The 19,500-nt window shown below is 46.1% G+C and overlaps 1 protein-coding gene and 1 long non-coding RNA gene across 2 annotated transcripts in view; one reads left to right on the top strand and one right to left on the bottom strand.

Annotated features, from left to right (window-relative positions):
• Positions 1-834: 834 nt before the first annotated feature.
• The window catches only part of LOC126521429 (kynureninase-like), a 28,005-nt gene continuing 9,339 nt past the window's right edge, over positions 835-19,500 (bottom strand). The window contains exons 5-12 of the mRNA XM_050170127.3: positions 19,406-19,477; positions 18,913-18,987; positions 17,606-17,752; positions 13,940-14,038; positions 12,534-12,666; positions 11,687-11,772; positions 9,275-9,514; positions 835-1,389 (exon numbers count right to left, since the gene is read on the bottom strand). Coding sequence (XP_050026084.3) covers positions 1,243-1,389; positions 9,275-9,514; positions 11,687-11,772; positions 12,534-12,666; positions 13,940-14,038; positions 17,606-17,752; positions 18,913-18,987; positions 19,406-19,477 — 999 coding nt within the window. The 3' untranslated portion in view covers positions 835-1,242. The remainder of the gene's footprint in view (positions 1,390-9,274; positions 9,515-11,686; positions 11,773-12,533; positions 12,667-13,939; positions 14,039-17,605; positions 17,753-18,912; positions 18,988-19,405; positions 19,478-19,500) is intronic.
• Positions 3,997-7,321, top strand: LOC140218730 (uncharacterized). Its single transcript, XR_011894902.1, has 2 exons — positions 3,997-4,247; positions 6,462-7,321. It is a non-coding gene; the product is annotated as an uncharacterized lncRNA (long non-coding RNA).

Raw genomic sequence — 19,500 nt, 5'->3', positions numbered from 1 at the left:
TGGCAGCTATAGCCGCCAAAACGCTGAATGCAACTGCAATGGGACCAGCGCGACAGTTTTGTTCATTTAAGCACATAATTTAATCAGGTTTGGGACGTGGTTAAATAAAGTATTTTTAAACAAAATGCAGTCGACCAAGACATTGCCTCGCAATTTATGCAAAGGATGTAATGCGTTTTGGTCGCAATATCCGTATAAGAATGTTGGTTGATGATATTCTCCTGTCTCAACGCCTATCCTGGTTCCATCGCGTTGACCCGCTCGCAGTTGTTGAGTGAAGCAGTCGCTCTTCCATTTTATCCCACATCTTCCGAGACGAAGAAGCAGCAGCAGCCGGATCTCCTCCTGCAGATATCACCAGCTGACGGCATTTTTTTATGCCCTCAGTAAAGTTCTTCTCTTCCTCTTCCGCCGGGTTCTTCCTTCTTTGTGGTTGTTGTTCGCTCTCGGCTCTTCTTGAGCCGATTCCCTGCTCTCTGCTTCGGTATCTCGGCACTAACGATGCTTGATGTCAATCATTCGAACTGTTTATTTACAGGCAGATAGTAACGGTTACATGGAGTATATGGAGTACAAGGAGTTACAAGCAAACAAGGAAAATGGCTTCACATTTACGAATGCGGCTGAGCAAGGCCTCGGAGCAGTCCGTCGCTCCGATCGGGCACCTGACGAGAGCGGTCCGTCGTCTCTCAGGCCTCAGCTCACACTGCCCGCTCAGCCGCGCCCATTATCACCCCCCAGCCAGCCGCGGGACCATGTCCCCGGGCTGCGTAACTCGCACCGGCGGTGGCCGCCGTTCGAGCCCCCCCCCCCCCCCCCCCCCCGCGGCGCCTCGGCCCGAGGCAAAACACTCCCCAATTACTCCCTTCTCCAGATGCCGCTACAGCGGCTCGCTGCGCGATTTATGGCCCTCGACAGAACCAGTGCGCGAGAACCCCTGCCGCTCCCTTTTTCGCCGAACAGCGTCCGGCCACCGCCTTCCCAAAGCAGGCGCTCTCTGGAAGCGGCCAGGGTGCGAGCCAACAGCACAACATTGCCATGAAACACATACACAAAAACAGAGTGGGCCTCAGAGACGTCGGGGAAGCACGCACTTAAGCAACGAAAATAATGCACATATGGGCTTCACCAAGCCGAACATTCACAACGACCTTACACCCTCTCTCTACTGAATCATCGACGACCCCTTTCAGGTCACATACGGCTGCACGCGCGCATGTACAATATATGCACAAACAGTTCTTAGTCGCCGTTAAGGTAGGGCGTTCCTTCTGAGCTTAACTGGTTGCAGGTCTCCTCCAGCGCGTGTACGCAGTTGTACACGTCTTCGAAAGTGTTGTACAGAGAAACCGGCGTCAAGCGGAGTACCGACGGCGGGAGCAGGTTACCCTGAAATGAGCCAACACAGCAAGAAAACATGAAGGTATAATATTATTATTATTTTTTTACGGAGACCAATCACTACAGTAAGGGTAGCTACTATATACGTAAAGGCAACTATATAGGGCAACTGCTACGTAGGCTAATTACGGCGACCAGCAAAATTAATTTCGCAGATACCATGCTTGCAAGACCAACACTCGTTCATATCACGCTTACCGGAATGTGGAAGTCCACTAAAAGCGTGTAAAGAAACAATGAAAGGATTTCTAGCTGAATATACTTAACTTTACGCGGTATTAAGATAAAAGCATGCTTAGCAGTGTATTTGTAATATTTATTACTAAATAGTGCCCTATAAATTTGGCTTTATCCTATCACTTTTCTCATGATCGAGCTCGCCGATTATGCGATTATGTGGAGCCGCGTCTGCAAAGGCAGTGTTGTGTACTGAAAGTTTGCTGAATTACAAGTGAGCGTGGTCACAGCTGCACGAAGCTAGCGCTTTATAGTTATAACGAGGAGTGGCACAGACGCTTGTAAAATTTCGCTGCACCGGGCGTTTCATTGCCACATTATCACTTAACAAGATTTTTAAAAGAACTGTTAACATAATATTTAGATCACTTGTGGCTTATAGCGCAAATCTATTCTCATGAGCTGGTGTACTCGAAAAGGCGGACATTGCTTGCGCAATAAGTCAACGTTTATATACTGGATTAATTGAACACCAATGTATTTCGTCGCACATCTTGGGAATGCATATCCGAAAATTGTGTCACCCTTGGAATCAGTTCCAAACTGGTACGTACTTGCGTACTCACCGGCTATGATTAGTAAATTGCAATTTGTATCATACGGTAATTAATTTAACAGTTAATTAACAATGTTTCCCTAATTAGTATATTATGCTGTTCGATTTATCGTGCAGGAATGCTCGCTTTTTACAGTATTCCAGCTCAATGAGTAGAGTTATGCTACGTGGAACAGGCGATTTTCCTTTTTTTTTCTTTTTTAATTGTGAAGAACCAATGACGTTTCTCATCGAGGAATGCGTTTCAGCAAGCTTTGGCAGGGGCTTATTCGTGGCACTACGTTGCACAATCTGTAACGTGCGGTGCTCCCCTTAACAACGTGCCTTACCCGTACGCTGGAGCCAACTGCGGTATACACTCTAATCTTGGTAACCTATAAGTATACCTATAAACGTGAGTAACGAATAAAATAACGGTTACTTCGCCCGTCCTTTTGATGTTTTCATTATATTGCTCATGCTAAGGGTTACAATGACGAAACTGAGTGAGACGGGTGCTGCTTATTAGTTACATTGATCTGCTGCCAGCATGTAACCTCTATATTGTAACCTATAGAATTTTAGTAACCTTTAACCGAGACCCCACGCAGACATTATATAGGGAGGGGAAGTTCGCAATTTACACATTAACAAAGCGAAGGATAAGTTACCTGCGTGCACACATGGTTGATCCACTTGATGAGCACTTGTGCGGATGTTCAGTCGCAAATTTTGACTGAGAGCAAATTACTCATCGAACCGGCAGAGCCGCATATCGGAAGTAGGCCACGGGAAAAAACGCTCTGCAAGACTAATGACGATTCTTGCCGGAAGTACAACCATCGACTGAGCAAATATTATATACAATTAGCGCTTTTCACAGACCCTACATGTGTCCTGCAGAAATCTATCTCGTTGCCGTCGCATGCCGCTGCCGACACATGCCGCCGCAAGTGTTTTTGTTGTTTCTTATGGGTCTCACATTCACGGATTGGGGAGCCCTTTTGACATACGTTTAGCTTATAACATCATAAAATAATGCTCCTCTCGCACTTCTGCCTTCTTCATGAGGCGAGAAAAAAGAAGCATGGTTATTATTATTATATGGTAGGAACCTGGAAGGGCCTTTTGCCGTGTTTACTCAGTGCGAATTCGGTTGGGTGCATTCATGGAGCAAGCTCAATCGCAGACTGATGTACGAACATTTTCCTCATATTACAGCCATCCAGCGCAATGCGTCGTTGCCTAGAAAGCGTCCAAAGAAATTAATGAGTGTTGCCCCAACGGAAGATATATTAAATGAGCATTTTAGCAAAGAATCTCTGCAGCCGAGGTGCGAATTCGGAGCAAACAAAATGCAATCATTAAAACGCTTGGCACGTTTCTCCCATTATTTTTTGTGCACTCAGCAACGGTACGAGTCAACGTCTGCAACACGCCACATTTCCCTATATTGTACAGCAGCAACACGGTTGATGCAACGCGCCAATGCATGTCAGCGCAGCAAACCCAGCACGGAAAAGCCGCATACAGCCACTCTATTACCACGGAGCCGTGTAGACAGATGAAAAGTACAGTTGGCTGAAGTTCTACCACCATGATAGCTATAAAGAATAATTCTGTTCAATGCAGCAGCATTGTTTCCAAGAGCGCACTGTGTCCATAAGTTTGTGTTTTCGTTTTACTCTCAACGAACATGTTTTCGTTTGAATATGTGCAGCCGGATCAGAATGTCCGAATCGTGCTTCAGTTACTGTACTTCAGTACAGAAGCAGCGGCCATGTTCTTATGTCATCTCTCCGCGTTTCCGTATATATTTTTAGCATTGCATGACGGGAAGTAGTTTAAAACATGGCGTTGTGAGTTGTGTATGTGTGTTTTGTTGCTATAGTCTCGGCGCCAATTTTGTCAGTGGCAATGGCAGTGACGAACAGAGACTTGTTTGGGATAATGCGCGGCCGCTGCAAAGAGCCATTTTGTGACTGTGAGCGCTTCAGTGTCCTCATTTCGGCGAACCTTCGCTGTGACTACTGCGACGACAGCCCCGGATCGCATGGGAAAATAGACGAACTTGGTAAGTGTACTTGCATTGTACTGGTTTGTCTGTATTCAGCATATAGCTAGGCTGCAGCTTTTCTTTCATTATAGGTCAGGGAAGTGCAGAAAAAAAAGAGAGAGAGAAAGCAAAGGGGTAAGCAGCGATATGCGCGGAAATGCATCCGTGTTTCTTCCGCGCTCAAAAACGACACACGTCCACGTTACCGGCACGGCAGGCCGCCGCGCGCCGTTCGCGGGCCGCCGTTCGACGGCGGCTTTCCTCGCGAACGGCGAGATTTACTTGCCGTAGATAGGATGTGATAATATGATGTTGCCGGGACCCATTTGTGTCGCATCCGTACAGCGAAGTAGCGACCGAGGAGTGGTCGTTCTGGCAACGTCGGCAGCCTTACCGCCCCTCATCGATATCGGCGGCGCCGATATCGTCGCTAGGCCTTTTCCGGTTCACGTTGAAGCGAAGGCTTATGGCGCTTCGGAATGAATCATCAACGCCCACAAGCCGCAATATTTCATACCGTTGCTGTCGCTCTTCGCAATGATTATACACAATGCAGAAAATACGCTAATATTAGCGGCACCGTTGGCAGTGATGCGAGCACAGCCGCGCCCGTCGTCTGCCGTCGGGAGCCATGCAGTGCAGCGGAACTGGACAGGTATCCGTGCTCTCGTTCGTGTTTAACGTTTGACAGTGGATATTGTTTTGCGTAACATGTACAATGTACGCATCACTTTATGTAGTGGAAATTATTTTGCGGGGATTTGCGTGGAACAGAAGCTGCAGCCGATGTTTGCGTTGCCGGTGGCGGAGGCGCGCAGCTTCGCGGTCGTCGATTGGCCCGTCGGACGTGAGGCGGCAAGGTTGCTTTGGCGGCGGGCGGTGCGCCGGCCGAATTTCAGTCTACATTAGACACCTCTCGCGCGGTAGACGTTCTACGTCAGTGGAGGCCGGTTTGCCGTTCAGGATATTTACCGCTAGTGTGGTGTCGTTGGGATGCATCTTTGCTGAAAAGAATGCAGATGTAGACCAAAGTGACCGCAATATTCCAGAATAAGCTGAGGTATGGTGGTACAGTGCAGGTGTCCTGAGAAATGAAAGGAATTTGAGTTAGTGCCTCTCTCTGAAGTTGCTTGTCATCCTGACAACTGCAACAACTTTGAAACCAAATGACACAAAATCTCAATTTACGCACTGTACTTTAGTTCATGCATATATAATGGATTTGATTCTATATTCAGGGCTCATCTTTCTATTATATTTGAATTCGATATGAAAGTACTGCTGCTTGAACAGCCCTGCTTTTTTACGACGATTCTCATCAGCTTTCATATACAATCATGTGTCCTAATGTGTATAAAATGAAATTGATCTAATTGGCTCTAATAGTAATAGTTGTTGCTTAGGCTTTCTTGCAAGTTGGTCTGGACAGATCGTTTATATGTAGTGACGTCAGTATAGTGAACATGAGTGCGTATAAAGAAAAAAAAAGTGCGACGTACAGTTTGATTGGTGGACTCGCCTTTGTCAAAGCGAAACGTTCGGAAAATGTACTGTGCAATAACAGTGTGTGGCGTACCATCTTTTTTCTTTTTTATACTACCAGTACCAGCCCGATATACATATATATATATATATATATATATATATATATATATATTGGTTAATATGCCATTGATGGTGCCGATATGTGGTTTACATCTATGCCGTGGGAGAAGATCTTGTGCATTGTCTTGCTTGTTGTGCGACCTCTTCTTGCCTTTCATTTACGAGCATTAAAATAATGGGCTACAGATGTCAGACGATAAATAAGTTCTGCTTATATCCTGGGCTGAATAAAATTTTTTAAACAGATAGGAGGGCAATTTATTCATTCTTTTTGTGGAGATATTTCTTCCACGAAAACTTTGGTAAGAGATGCGAACAATAAAGAAAACAACGCAGGGGAACTGGCTCAACCTACACTAGGCTAGAGATGCGAGTTTTGAGCGTTAGTTGTTTTCAGTGAGTTAGGAAATCCAAACTACTAAGGCACAGTCAATCCATGTTGACTGTGAGTAACACACCTGCCCGGTTTACTAGTGCCAGCTTTCCTAGCTGACTTCTCTCCTTTTGCCCTTGTTCGTACATCTCTTTGTTTTATTATGTGGTAAAATGCGACATGCATGCCGTGCTCTAAGCTACATAAATACATTTCGGGCAGTGGTTTATGTCATCTTTAATTTCTTTTTATAGATGGCATTGCCAGCTGATGAGCTCCAAGTAACAGCACCTCACATTTACAGCGCTCCTGACAAGATATGTATTTTTGCTGGCAGCCAAGCCGAAGTCATCACTGTCTCCACGTCTGAAATACAACGGGCACTTATTTTTTGCCTTTTGGCATATTATGTTAAGAACCTAGAATATCCATTTGCATTTTACCAAATGCTTGCTCTCGTGCAAAAAGATTGTGCTGCCAGGAGACAAGCTAGTGAAAGGACTGCTTTCTACCCGTCTGAAACGTCTCTTTGCGCTCCTAAGCAGTAAAAATGTAATCTAGGGAGTAGTGCTGTTCGCGCTGCTTTCCATGTTTTTCACCAACTCTGAAGTGAAAGAAAAAAAAAACAACATAGTGTGTGATTTACTTCAATGCGGTTGGTTAGCTCCAAAGGTGGGAGAGGCTTACACCATAAGCAGCTGTTTTTTTCACGTCATACATTGTTTACTTCTAGTCACAAGCAGTGCATTTACTTGCTCTAGTCATTTGTTCCTCTCCCTTGTGGTGAAGGCTGGTTAATTTTATTTCATTTGTGTATTCATAGGCCTCAGAATTTCTTATAAACATAGCTTAAGCATTTAACTCACCCACGTAGATGGTTGTTTTGCAAAATGTAATGCACTCTATTTGCCCTTTGCTCAATGAGCAGATCGGTATATATCTCTGTGCCTGTGCAGAAATCTAGTATTGCAGTTATTAAATAGCATCAATTCTGATGTTTGTCATTTCACACAGTTGTGCTTCAATGACTGTATATGGGAGGTCTCATGGATGGTATTTTTGTATCAGACCTTGTTGAACAATAAACTTGTAATAAAGAATTTCGTACCTGAGAGAGTACTCCAACTTATTTTTCGAGAACATTCACAGAATATTAAACGGAACAGCTTATTACAAAGGCTAGGTGCATAGTTAGGAAGTGAAATAATGACATTGCCTTCAGCTACATTAAAACAACTCATTGTCACAATATTATTGCCAGCAGCGCTTTGCAGTATGCTTTTGCTCACCTGAACTAAATTATTATGGCCAATCTACAATACTCATGCATATGTCGCTTCCCCAAGTGTTTTTCTTCATTGAGTGTACTTCAAGTAATTTTGTGCCTTTGGAAGATGGATTTTTAATAAATAGTGGCTTTTCTGCACAAGTATGTAAAACTCTAGGAACTGAAGGTATTTTTGGCTTCCACATATTTTAGAGGGACATTAACTCAGAGGCAGTATATGTTAGAAACTTACAGCTAAGTTATATTGGCAGTCAAGCAGGAACTGACCCCCAAAGGCTATGTTAAATTTAGGGGTTACTTCGGCTATTTATTCAGATGTCTTTATTGTGATTGCGCTGTATTGTTATAGCTAATCTATAAAATCTACCATGGCGTCATGATTGAAAATGTTCTGCATCTCGAATGGGGCCAACATTGTGATGCCTGTCAGTTGCCTCTGATTTCTTCTCGCCGCAGATTGTCATGTAGAAGTTTGAATTATGGGACTGAAAGAAAAATGTTTGGGTCGATACCAACCCGAGCAAATTACATGCTCTCTTTAAAGCTTTAATGAAATGCATTGACAGTGAAAGTCTCTTCTTTTATAGTCCCACAGTTTAAACACCAGCATAACTATAATCTGAGGTGAGAACATAGCCAGCTGGTAGGCATGACAATATCGCCCCAATTCGATATGGCAATATCTTTTAGTGGAACAGTGCAAATTTTCTAGTTTGGCTATAAAAATAGAATGCAATCAAGAAGAAAATATCCGTATAAGTTACTGAAGTAACCCCTAAATTTAACACATCTTTAGAGGTTACATTTGCTTTAAGAAAATAAAGGACTACAGCGTAACCTCTAAAGCTGCATATTTTTCAAGGGTAACAATGTACCTTTTATTTTATATTGGTTACAATGTACCTTGTAATATAATGGTTACAACGTACCTTATATTTTGTATTAGTTACAATGTAACTTATAATATATTAGTTACAATGTACCTTATAAATGCGAATTTGTGCACCTATACTAAGGGTTACCCAGCTAAGGGTGTACTTGGAGCGCCACTTCTCCCAAGAACTATACTTTCTGTGCCACTGAAGGAAAAGCTACGCAGGCAAAGCGCGCACAAGTGAGACCGCCTATGAAAAGAGCCACGTTTTAATCCACGTTAGCTTAGGCTGGGGAAGAGATAACATAAACACCTTATTAGCAACAGTTGAATAAGACAGAACACACCGCTGAGTGTAAAGATATGCTTATTTTGCAGCTTTTCCCTTCCGCGTCTGGGCAAACGCGAAAACGTCGCACGTGGAAACTGCGTCGATTCAGCGTCTGTTCCTGCAGCAACCGAAAGCACTGTCAAATGCTACCGGACAACTTGGCGCCTTGACACATGTGCAGCAGCCACGCGCCCGTAGCTTTCACTTCATTGCCACAGAAAGTTGTCCAGTAGTAGTTCGGAACGCGGCGTTTGCGACCAGAAGCGCAGCGTCTGAAACGAGAGCACCTGCGTATTTGACGAGAGGCATAGCTCGCTCAATGACAGCTTTTCAATACGCTAGAGAGAATAATTCGAGAGCGACCTCCCTCTCCCCCCCCCCCCCCCTCCCGCCCCCCCGCTTCCCGTCACGCGGTTTCCACAGCTGCGTTCGATTGCACTATCTTTCGGATTGTTCAGTTAGCGACAACGCTTAGACACAAGTCGCGGCGGTTAGTTCCCAAAGAATGCTATACCTAAACGCTTTAACATTCTGGTGACTCTAAATAAACGCCAGCAGAGACAAAGAAACTCACGATGATGCCTCGTCGCAGAAGCTCTCGAAACACGGAACTGGCGTCGTAGGGCGCGGCGAAGTGGAGACTGAGCTGGCTGCCTCTGCACCCCACGTCGGCTGGCGTGAGAAGGTGAACGGGGCGCGTAGTGTCTTCAAGGTCGTGGCTCGCACCAAGCACGTCCGTCAACAGGAGCTCCATGTAGCCGGTCAAGAGGAACTGCTTGCGCAGGCGGTTCGGCTCTCCGACCTCGCTGAATAGCTGTCCCGCGTCGCGTGGGGAAGCGGGTCCAGAACACCCAAGAGAAATTGCATAAACCGAGGACGAAGCGATTTGTACAGAAGACAGCACGACTGAAGCTTAGCCCACTGCAATCGTACCGCAATTTTACGGTCCTGACGATATCGATGCAAAGCTTACTTCATATATATGCTTCGATCACCGCAGAAAATTACATGCACTCCCTCCGATATTAGACGGCGCGTGCCGCCCGATGGCCGGAACAGCGTACGCCGCCACATCTCGGAGGCCATGCTGCAGGCATACAGTTTCCCAGTGTAATTACAAGAGAGAAAAGTGGCGCTGCGATCGTCGAACTATCATGGGTATAGTTTCATACAAACACTATGACCACGGGAATTGGAATGATGGGTAGTTGATGGATTTGTCTAATCCTCGTACTTATGACTTCAGACGTTCTTATGGCTTTATTTATTATGTTTTACCTGCCATTCTTTGTCTAAATTTCCAAACCCTTGTGTTTTTCTAAGCGCATAAAGGCAGTAAGACTGTGCGCACATGCACGTATGATAATTGAGAATTGTATTTATAACCCGGTATGTTGTCGAATATGATCAATCTGCAAAGTCACAAACTCGTCTAAGCCAGAAGGGCAAAGTCTAGGTAATTCTACGCGATAGCCTTCGTTCAACAATTCTTTTTTTGTAGGAAACGCTATGCATCACTTCCACGCAGGATGAACCGCCATTGTTGCACCTACCGCAGACACTAGGACCAAGCATCCTCTAGTATTTTTGTAGGAAACTCTTAATGACGACAAACTGTATGTGTGTAATTAGTCGGCCAGTGTGTTGCAGATCCGTCACTATCGCGAAGTGGATGGGTCACGTTATACAAGTTGCGCTGCTATTTTTGCCGAGGTATAAGAGAACACGTAGCCTGAGCCTTGAGGGCGGGGAGTCTCAGTGCTATTGAGCGAGGAGAGAGAGAGGGGGGTATAAGGAAAGCAGGGATGTCAACCAGTCAAGTGCCTGGTTGGCTACCCTACGATGGGGGAAGGGAGAATGGGACGAGAGAGAAGGGAGAGAGAGTGGGCATAGAGACGTGCACAGACAGTACTTCAGTCAAAGTCGCTCGTGAAAACCAGACGTTCTCAGAAAGCACAAAAGTGCCTTCACTGCTGAGCCGACGATCGGTGGGGATGGTGCTCTAGTACTGTCTGTTCACTCAGAGGACAATCATCTAGTTATCTCAATGTGTTGGACAAAGATTCTCTTTGTGCTTGAAATCGAGGTCAGTGGCACAATAAGTGCTCAATGTTCTCCTCGCATCCGCAAACATCACATTCAGGACTTCCAGTAATTCCAATTAGTGCTGAGTAAGCTTTCGGGAAGTCAACTCCCAGCCACAACTGACACAGAAGAGACACTTCGCGTCGGTGCAGTCCAGCAGGAGGTCTGAATTGCAGTGTAGGATTTAGTCTGTACAGTCCGGTGCGCCTTGTATGTGCGGTATTCCACTCTGCTAAGGAGAGCGTGCGTGCTAGAATGCGAAGTTGCGAGTATAGAGTCGCGAAGGGGCCAGACCAATGCGGAATGGATAGTTTGGCTAATTGGTCTCTAATTATTAAAAAAAAACATAAAAAATCTAGAGCACAGGAAAGACGAGACACACAGAAGATGACAAAATCAGGCGCCCACTCACAGACAGTTGTGAGTGAGCGCTTGCTTGTGTCATCGTCTTCGTGTCTCGTCGTTCCTGCGGTGTGCTTTTCCAATAACGAGAGAACAAGAGACGACTTAACACGCAGCGAGGCCTCATGGGTGGCTGAGAGGAGGTGCGAGGCGTCACGTCGTTCACGGGACATCACGTGCCGGAGGCCGATGAGTACAGGCGGTGCTTGAGAGTAGATAATGGGAAAGGATATGAAGCGAATGGGGTGTAGGAAAATTAGCCGGAAAGCGTCCCATTCATTGCCCTAAACAGGAAGAGTCGGAGGAGGAAATTGAAAGTTGAGAGAGGGTAAGGGAATATGAGCCTGAAGACAGCGTCGAACCAGCCGATCAGAAAAGGTATACTACTCGCAGTAGAAAATGCCGACAATGCAGCTACTCGGCGCACACATAAGCATTTGGACCGTCACCATTGGAATATATCGTACAATTAAGAGAAAACTATCTTTCTTGAAATTACCTGCAGGCTTGTCATGATTGGCGCGATCAGAATGGGGCAACCGGCGGACATCTTGAACATGTCGGCCGATGGGAAAGGGTCGAATTCTGCAAAATAATTGTTAACCGCGCTTGTTGTTATGATGACATAGTGCGGCAAGCAGCACAACAACGGGGCTAAACGAACGGTTCGTTGCCTGAGAATATTCACATTCGGCATTGTTCTAACGGTCTCCATGCACAGTGACGCGAGTTTTTCTCTTAGAATCGTAGGGGAAAAATGACTTTGCGCTTACCGTTGCTGTGGTCTTACTGAAAATTTGCGGAGAGATCGCGTTTTGTGGTAAGGATCGTTCAATGCAGCACTCAACTCATTTGCCTGCCTGATTTTTAAGAAAACAATTTGAAGTTGCCATCGTGAATGGTGAAAGCTAGCTGCTGCGAAGAGGGCGCAGATGATGATTGTGACGACATCTTGGCATCCCTTTTGAAAAGGCGCGGTGACCTATAGCCTGCTTGAGTTAATCAGGGTATGATATAGCAGAAACTTCTGTCGCCGCCTCTCTTGAGCTGCGGAAAACAGCCGATTCGGGAGGGTTACAGCGTGTCCCGTGTTTCAGAGAAGCGGGGAACGCTTGCGTTCCGCAGCTTTCCTTAGGATTTCGGTATTTTGTCTTCATCGGGAAACGTAATAAGTAAGTCAAGTTTACTTTCACTTTCTAAAGAAGCGTATACCGACACAAAATGTAAGTAAATGCGAGGGAAATTCGTTAGCGTACGTCGCGCCTCTTGAGGTTCTGGATATATATATATATTCTGGCGCTTCTAATGCTAACGCATCAAAAGAAAGATGAGGTAACCCAACGCACCGCGTTTCATGAGTAGTCTAGTCTTGGCGTCGTTGCCCCACCAGCCTCTCAGCTCCGGCAGCCGGTCGCAAGCCTTGCGGAACTTGTGGCTCACGTACGCCACCGCCGTGCAGCCAGGGCCACAGTTCATATACTGGGCGTGTCCGGAACAAGGAGGCAAAGAATGAAATGAGTTATTCAGCGCCAGGCCTGGTTCCCCAGAAATTGTCCTCGACACACGCTCCCGCCTTGGTGCCTTATATAAGCCTCCGGAATTATCAGTTGCGAAGCATATAGTATACCGACAGTCGCAGCGAGCTTTCATAAAGTTTTTACATTCCGTTCTGTACAGTGCTCATATGGTCCGGGTGCCGCAGTGACCGGCACGCTGACTTGAGCACGTGGATTGATTCAAGATGATTATCATTGCAGAGCCTTGCTGGACTTCCTGCAGAATGCGCGGTTACATTCATTCCTTTGAGCATTATTTTTTACTATGCCTTAAGGCAACAAACCGTGAAAAAAAAATAGAAAGAAGAAAGAAGGACGGAAAAGCTCAGTCGGGAAGAAAGCGACATCTGTCACCAATACTGTTGCGATGGGCGCAGGAATACTTCTCTCGTTTCCGCGGAAACATATGTAGGTGGGGGATTGTTGTATATGTGGTTTTCGTTTCGAACCCACATAATCTGTCTCCTGGGAAATGTACCGCTATCATCGTCCCATAAGTTCTGACGTCTTTATTTAAAAAGTGCAATACAATATCAGCGCTTAAACCTGAAAGTGATGTAATTTTACTGGCGCGGCTCTTTACGGGAAGCGTATAGTGGTACCTGTGCGATGACATAACAGGCCCTACAAGGCGTGTGAAAGCGTTCACGGGTGCCAGAAATTTCGGCGCAGCCACGCATGTCGCGTCCGCGTTGGTCTGACCCGCATATCTTTAGAACAGCGTCCGATTAGTTCAAGCGAAACGCCAAACGCTTGCAATCGCAGTCAGCGTTTCACTTTCAGGGGGAAACCGCTAATTTCATTAATGTTTACCGTAATGTAAGCGCTCTTGAACAACATATTTAGAGAGACAAAACTCCGGCTGGCACCAGTTTTGCTGTACAGGTGCAATGTTTCCCGAGTGAATTTTACTGCTAGATACAACAAGAAAGCTACAACATGAGCTTTACGCATCGGGCACGTCCCTTATACATCCGAACACAACAAGTACACTATGTGGGAAAAAATACGTCTTTTTCCTTGGCTAACTTGAATGTCAAAAATGCACGACCGGATGTTTTCTGGGGTCAAGAAAACACTGTTGCCATTGAGCTGATAAAAGCTTCGCTGTCTTTGTTGTATTAGTTGTCAGACATGAGATATACTTGTGAAGGATTTTCTTTTTTTCTTCACGAGGCAAACCAACTCGGGCTCACCTTGTAAGTGCACCAGGCGGCCAGGTCAACCTCCCATTCGTTCAGCCTTAGCTCGGTGTTGCAGACGGAGTGAGCCAAGTCCCACAGCACGACGCAACCCTGGGAAGCGGCAGCCCTCGGTATCAGTCATTGTTCTGTTTGTAAGCTTATTTACGATATGTGCGTGCAAAATTAATGTGTATATAAGTATGAACGGATGTACGTGACTTTGTACACAGATAACATACGTGTTACATGTTGCAACATGGGCTGTTCTTAGAGAACAAGTTGCCGGAGTCCCCCACTAATCAGATCGGGGTTTTGGCACGTAAAACCCCATAATTTAAATAATTTTAACAGAGATTGTATGTAGTTATGGTACAAACATTATTGGCAAAGAATCACAATACAGGAGATAGAAGAAAGTAAGAAGATATTGAAATGCGTCATGTAACCGCGCAAACGACAACGGACGAAGAAGGAAACACACCAGACAGCCGCGGCTGTCCTGTGTGTTTCCTTCTTCGTCCGTTGCCGTTTGCTCGGTTACATGATGCATTCCAATTTCGACCCCCAACTAGCCTGCCTCTCTCTGTTAAAAAGTAAGGAGACGTGTTCAGCGGCATCATTTTTAGTCACCCACGGTGAAAGACATGGTGAACGCTCCCGTTCTCTACAGATACAAAAGGGCACGACCAGTGGTGCAGAAACTTTTGCTCTCCTAGAAAAAGGATCTGAATAGGAAGCTCATGAGAATGTACATTTGAACAGCGCGCTGTTATGGGTGCCTTCGTGCATACTACAGGGCAGCCTGTTCTCGCTTCTTGAACGGGAACGCCTGTATTTTCATGTTAATCCGTTTCTAACCACGCGGGGACTTCATACGTATTGTAAACTCTACATGGTAAAATTTTTTTCTCCTTCAGTGCACCTTTATATCTAACCAGATCAATCCCCCCCCCTTTCCCACCCCCGTTTTCTTATTTAGCGCTTTTTGTTATTGCTATTAATTGTACTTTAGTTGTTTCTTCCTATCTTACATGATTATTTGTTCTACATATTGCTTTGTGAAACAGTGTATATAGTAGCCGTCACCATTGTAAGTGGTGGCTGCAAGTGCATAGTGTAAGTGGTGGCGAACCGTTCTCTAAATGAGTGCATTTTACTGTCATTTCAATTTGGTATAAGTTGAGGGGCAGTGAGGTCGCTTGAATAAAACAAGACAGTTTTATCAGAACGATTGTCTAGAGCTGATGACAGGGCATCGCTGCATTTGCATATAACGCTGGCAGAGGTGCCGCGTCGCTTACGGTTCCACGCAGAACAGTCTGGCCGTTTGGCGCCTCCTCAACTATTTCTTAAACGCACAGACGCCCACGTAGACGCCTAGCGTCCTTGCGCTGCTATGGGAGGACGCGGTGCGGTGCTTGAGAATGAGATCACGTCTGACGAGTGAAGAGCTATAAATACCGCCCGTCGACGAGCGACATGCAGCGGGAGGGTGTAGCTAGCACTTCTTCAGCGCTTTACAGCCAACACGACTGGTTTCTGACGCCGGAACACGCTCCCTGAGCCTTATGGAGGGCGAACTTTAGCTGCGGCCTGAGCATTTAACGCGCAGCTAGCGTGTATAAAACACTGGAGACCTGCTTGAAAGCAGTCTCTCTGTGCGTGCGTAGCCTCCTCGAAAGTAGTCAGTCAAAGCTGGCTTCCCCGCAGTAACAGCCAACGTGGGGCAAAGCCCGCTTCACCTACGCACTGTGTTGCGTCGATACTGCAAGTCTGATCGAAACATTCATACCAAGAATGGAACGTGGTGGCGCGAAGCGCCTGTATGTAAGAAGTAAATTTTCGGTCACGATCAATCAATATCGAAGCCGGGACTTTATACACACAGGACGTTATTTGTTAGACTATACATATCTTTTATAAAATATTTACCGACGATTACGATACTCCCTAATGTGAAATTTGAGCCCAGCTCTATACGTGTTTTCATTTCGCGATACATTAGCTGGCGCGGACAATCTGTCTTGCGCGTCACGTTGCAAATGGAGCGAAGTGTGGCGCGACTGCCTCGCTAATCGTGAGTTTGCGAGAGCCAGTGCGTGGATGACGCGTGGGCGCGATTTGCAGAAGCCACCGCCGACGGACTTCCCATACGACGCGCGCTACTCTGGCGCCATCTGTCGCCGCATTACGCTTTTCTTCTCACGCTTTCTCCATGCCCTCCTCCGCTTTTCGCCTCATGGTTCCTCTGCACCCTCCTCTCCTATTTCCTCCTCCCGTCTTTCATTCCCTCCGCTGCGCTCCGCGTTCGCTATCATCTTTCGCTGTGCTCGTTCGGCCGGTTACGCCGAAGTACGACGCCGAGGCACGCCGAGGCACGCCGACGGTCGCCGCAGTAGCGGGCACCTAAGAGTTGCGCTCGAAAAGGTGATGAGCGCAGCGAACGTGACCTTTTTGCACATGAATTCCTAGTCGAGGCGGACATACTTTGTCGCCAGTAACGTGATATTCAGAAGACTAATTAACAAAAATTAATTGACGTTTAATTTATCAGTGCTTGGGGGCATTTGCCTGAATGGCAAACTTTGAGGCGGTGACATTTTCATGCACACCCATCTTTTGACAATCTTGAATATCGCGCCCAATTTGAGATACTCATCATCAAATTCCAACGCTCAACCAAGGCAATGAGCGCGTCCCAGCTGCTCATCAGACGGCAACATCACGTAAAGAAGTGTGGGGGGAAGTTTCCATGATAGTATGCCATTGGCAGATCTTGACTCGACACACAGCCGAACATGCTTGCCAGGCAGAGCGTGCCGTATCGACGTTAGGTTTCCAACGTCCTCGAGCGTGTCCTCACGGGGCGTTTGGGTCTGATATGATGGCGAGGCCGCCTCTTCTGCGCTCTCGCGGTGCCCGTGGCACTTGGTTTCGGTATTGCCTGGATTAGCCGTTCGATTATAAGTATCTCGAATTGGGTGTGACTTTCAAGATTTAAGAAAAAAAAAATGAGGGTGCACTAAAATCTAACTGCCTTCAAATTCGCCGTTTAAACAACTGTACTTATGACACTAATAAAAAAAGGTTAATTAATAAATTTTTGGTAATCGGTCTTCTGAAGCTCACGTTATTAGCGGCAAAGTAAGTCCGCATCTTCTAGGAACTCGTCTGCAAAAACGCCGCATTCGCTGCGCTTATATCCCGTTTATAAAAAAATCTGTATTCTCTAAAAAAAAAAAAGAAAATAACACCCCGTGCACTGTATATGCGAGACCGGCGCCCAAACTCATCATCAAGACCGGCACACTTCGGGTGCAAGTCGTCGCACTTATTTCACGCCGCTTAGCGCCGACGGCTACGCGATTGTCAATTTAACGTCGGACTGCGCCAAAGGTGACTAAATTGCATGCGACTGCCATTTAAAGAGACAATGACATGGACACATCGAGTAATGCGTAACGTTTAAATTGGGCTGCGACGCCATCCCAATAATGCGTCGCGGATGTTCTTTATTAAGGTGGCACTTTATATGTCAGAGTGAGCTTTTCTTTTTCATACATGATAAGATATACATGATATATAAGACATGATCGATCTATCGGTTAGTGCGTAGTGGTTCGCGGCACCTTTAAAAATAATACTTTTTTTTTTTTTTCGCAAGTGTGTTTGCTATACCTTTTTGCGAGCGGCTCTTGTGATTCCCCGGATGTCCAGAGCCTGGCCCGTCTTGTACTGCACTCCGGACAGGAGCAGGAGAGCGATGGTGTCACCCTCTTTCTCGATGACGTCGTAGATGTCCTCTTCTCTGAGCAGCTCATCGCCCTTTTGCCCAAAAAAAGGTGGCGGCAGAATTATTTCGACGCAGATGCGACATCGACTTTCCTGCCACGAAGCAGCGTCTTTGATGCGTGCGCAATATGTCATGCAACATCGTCTATGCGCAGGTGCATGTCAATAAATGTTAAAGAGATTAAAACAGAGGGAAAACGCGTCAAGAGAAATACAAAATTGCATCTATCAAAAGCGTTCAAAGGAACATCAAATGAGTAAAATTACGCTACACGTGCGCCTGCAGAGGCCATCTCGGTCAGTCTTATCGAGAGCGAGGGCTTGTTAACCAACGACGCTAAAACAAAGCTCGGAGAGTGAAGCCAGCGTGAAATTTTGGGACATGCAGCTAATCCTGACGTCATAGATTTTGACAACGTCCTTTCGGGTGTAGTTAATTAATTCTCGATCAATAAACAAAGATCACATTCGGTTAAAAAAGGAACGAGCAATGAGTGGCAACTTTTGGACAATTTTCTTACGTAAAAATATCACAAATGCGCGAGAAAAAGAATCCGTGACGTCACATCGAGGTCATCGGTGCCGCTGTGTTGGCGCGAAATTTGAACGAGAAAGGAAATTTCAGTGTTATTTTCTCAGCTAATAGGGAACCATCTTTGACCGAAGTTTAACAGTGTTGTATGGAAACCTAAACTTGTTCGGGAGCTTAAAAGGTCCCTATAATTTAAACAATCCTTAAGCTTCCTTGAACTTCTTTGAAGCGCGTATTACACATTAGGAGGCAAACACAGAAATCATCTCGTTATCACCAACAACGTTACCGCGCCGAGCTCCGCAATTAGCCGAACCTCGTCAGTCCGCACTAGTCGAAGTATATGTACGGCCCCGTGTAGCACGCATTGTACTTGTTTATCCACGTCACTGAAACGATATTTCAAACCAAACTCATGTTTAAGAAATTAAGGATTCTCCTTTAATGATTCAATTAAGATAACCAGCATCGCTGCAAAAGATAAGGTTAGCAATTTGCTTATCGAGTCGTTTAATGCCAGCGATATATCTTACTAACAGTTGCATAATTTCAGTTTTTTTTTTAAATATTTTTCTTTGGGTAAAAAGAGATGTGTGTGGGTAGGAGCGTCGCGTTTGCGACGTCGCACTCGGTGCGCTTCTAGAAAGCTGGTGGCCATTACCTTTCTCGAGCGCAGGAGGATCAGGTTGGACGCCAGGTCGAGGCCATGGTGGCTCACCTGGGACTGCGCAGCATACTGAAAACATTCGTTTTGGTCAGCAGCCTAGCTAATGCAAGGCAGCGTCTTAGGTTTTCCCAGTTTATGACTAAAGTTCATGATAGCTTTGCTCACGTCAACCACTCTATATGTCCGTGTGCCTTGTGTGTGTTTGTGTGCGCGTGGGTGTGTGTTGTGTGTGTGAGAGAGAAACAACTTTACTGGCCCATAACGATGCGTGCGTGCGTGCGTGCGCGCGCGCGCGTGTGCGTGTGTGCGTGCGCGTGTGCGTGCGTGCGTGCGTGGGTGCGTGCGTGCGTGCGTGTGTGTGTGTGTGTGTGTGTGTGTGTGTGTGTGTGTGTGTGTGTGTGTGTGTGTGTGTGTGTGCGTGTGCGGGGGGCATTAAGAGCTTGTTTTTCTTGCGTGACTGTTCGAATTTTCCGCTTTGACAACTGACCATGTCTGTTGAAAACGCATCCTCTTCCACGGCCAGCTTGGTTCTTGTCCCTTCTGGTCTGTAGTACGTCATCTAAGAAGAGAGAAACACTGCTC

Source organism: Dermacentor andersoni, chromosome 6 (genome assembly GCF_023375885.2).
Source record: "Dermacentor andersoni chromosome 6, qqDerAnde1_hic_scaffold, whole genome shotgun sequence".
In the NCBI taxonomy this organism is placed as follows: domain Eukaryota; kingdom Metazoa; phylum Arthropoda; class Arachnida; order Ixodida; family Ixodidae; genus Dermacentor; species Dermacentor andersoni.
The sequence above is the reverse complement of the archived record's forward strand: the minus strand, read 5'-3'. Positions and strand labels throughout refer to the sequence as shown.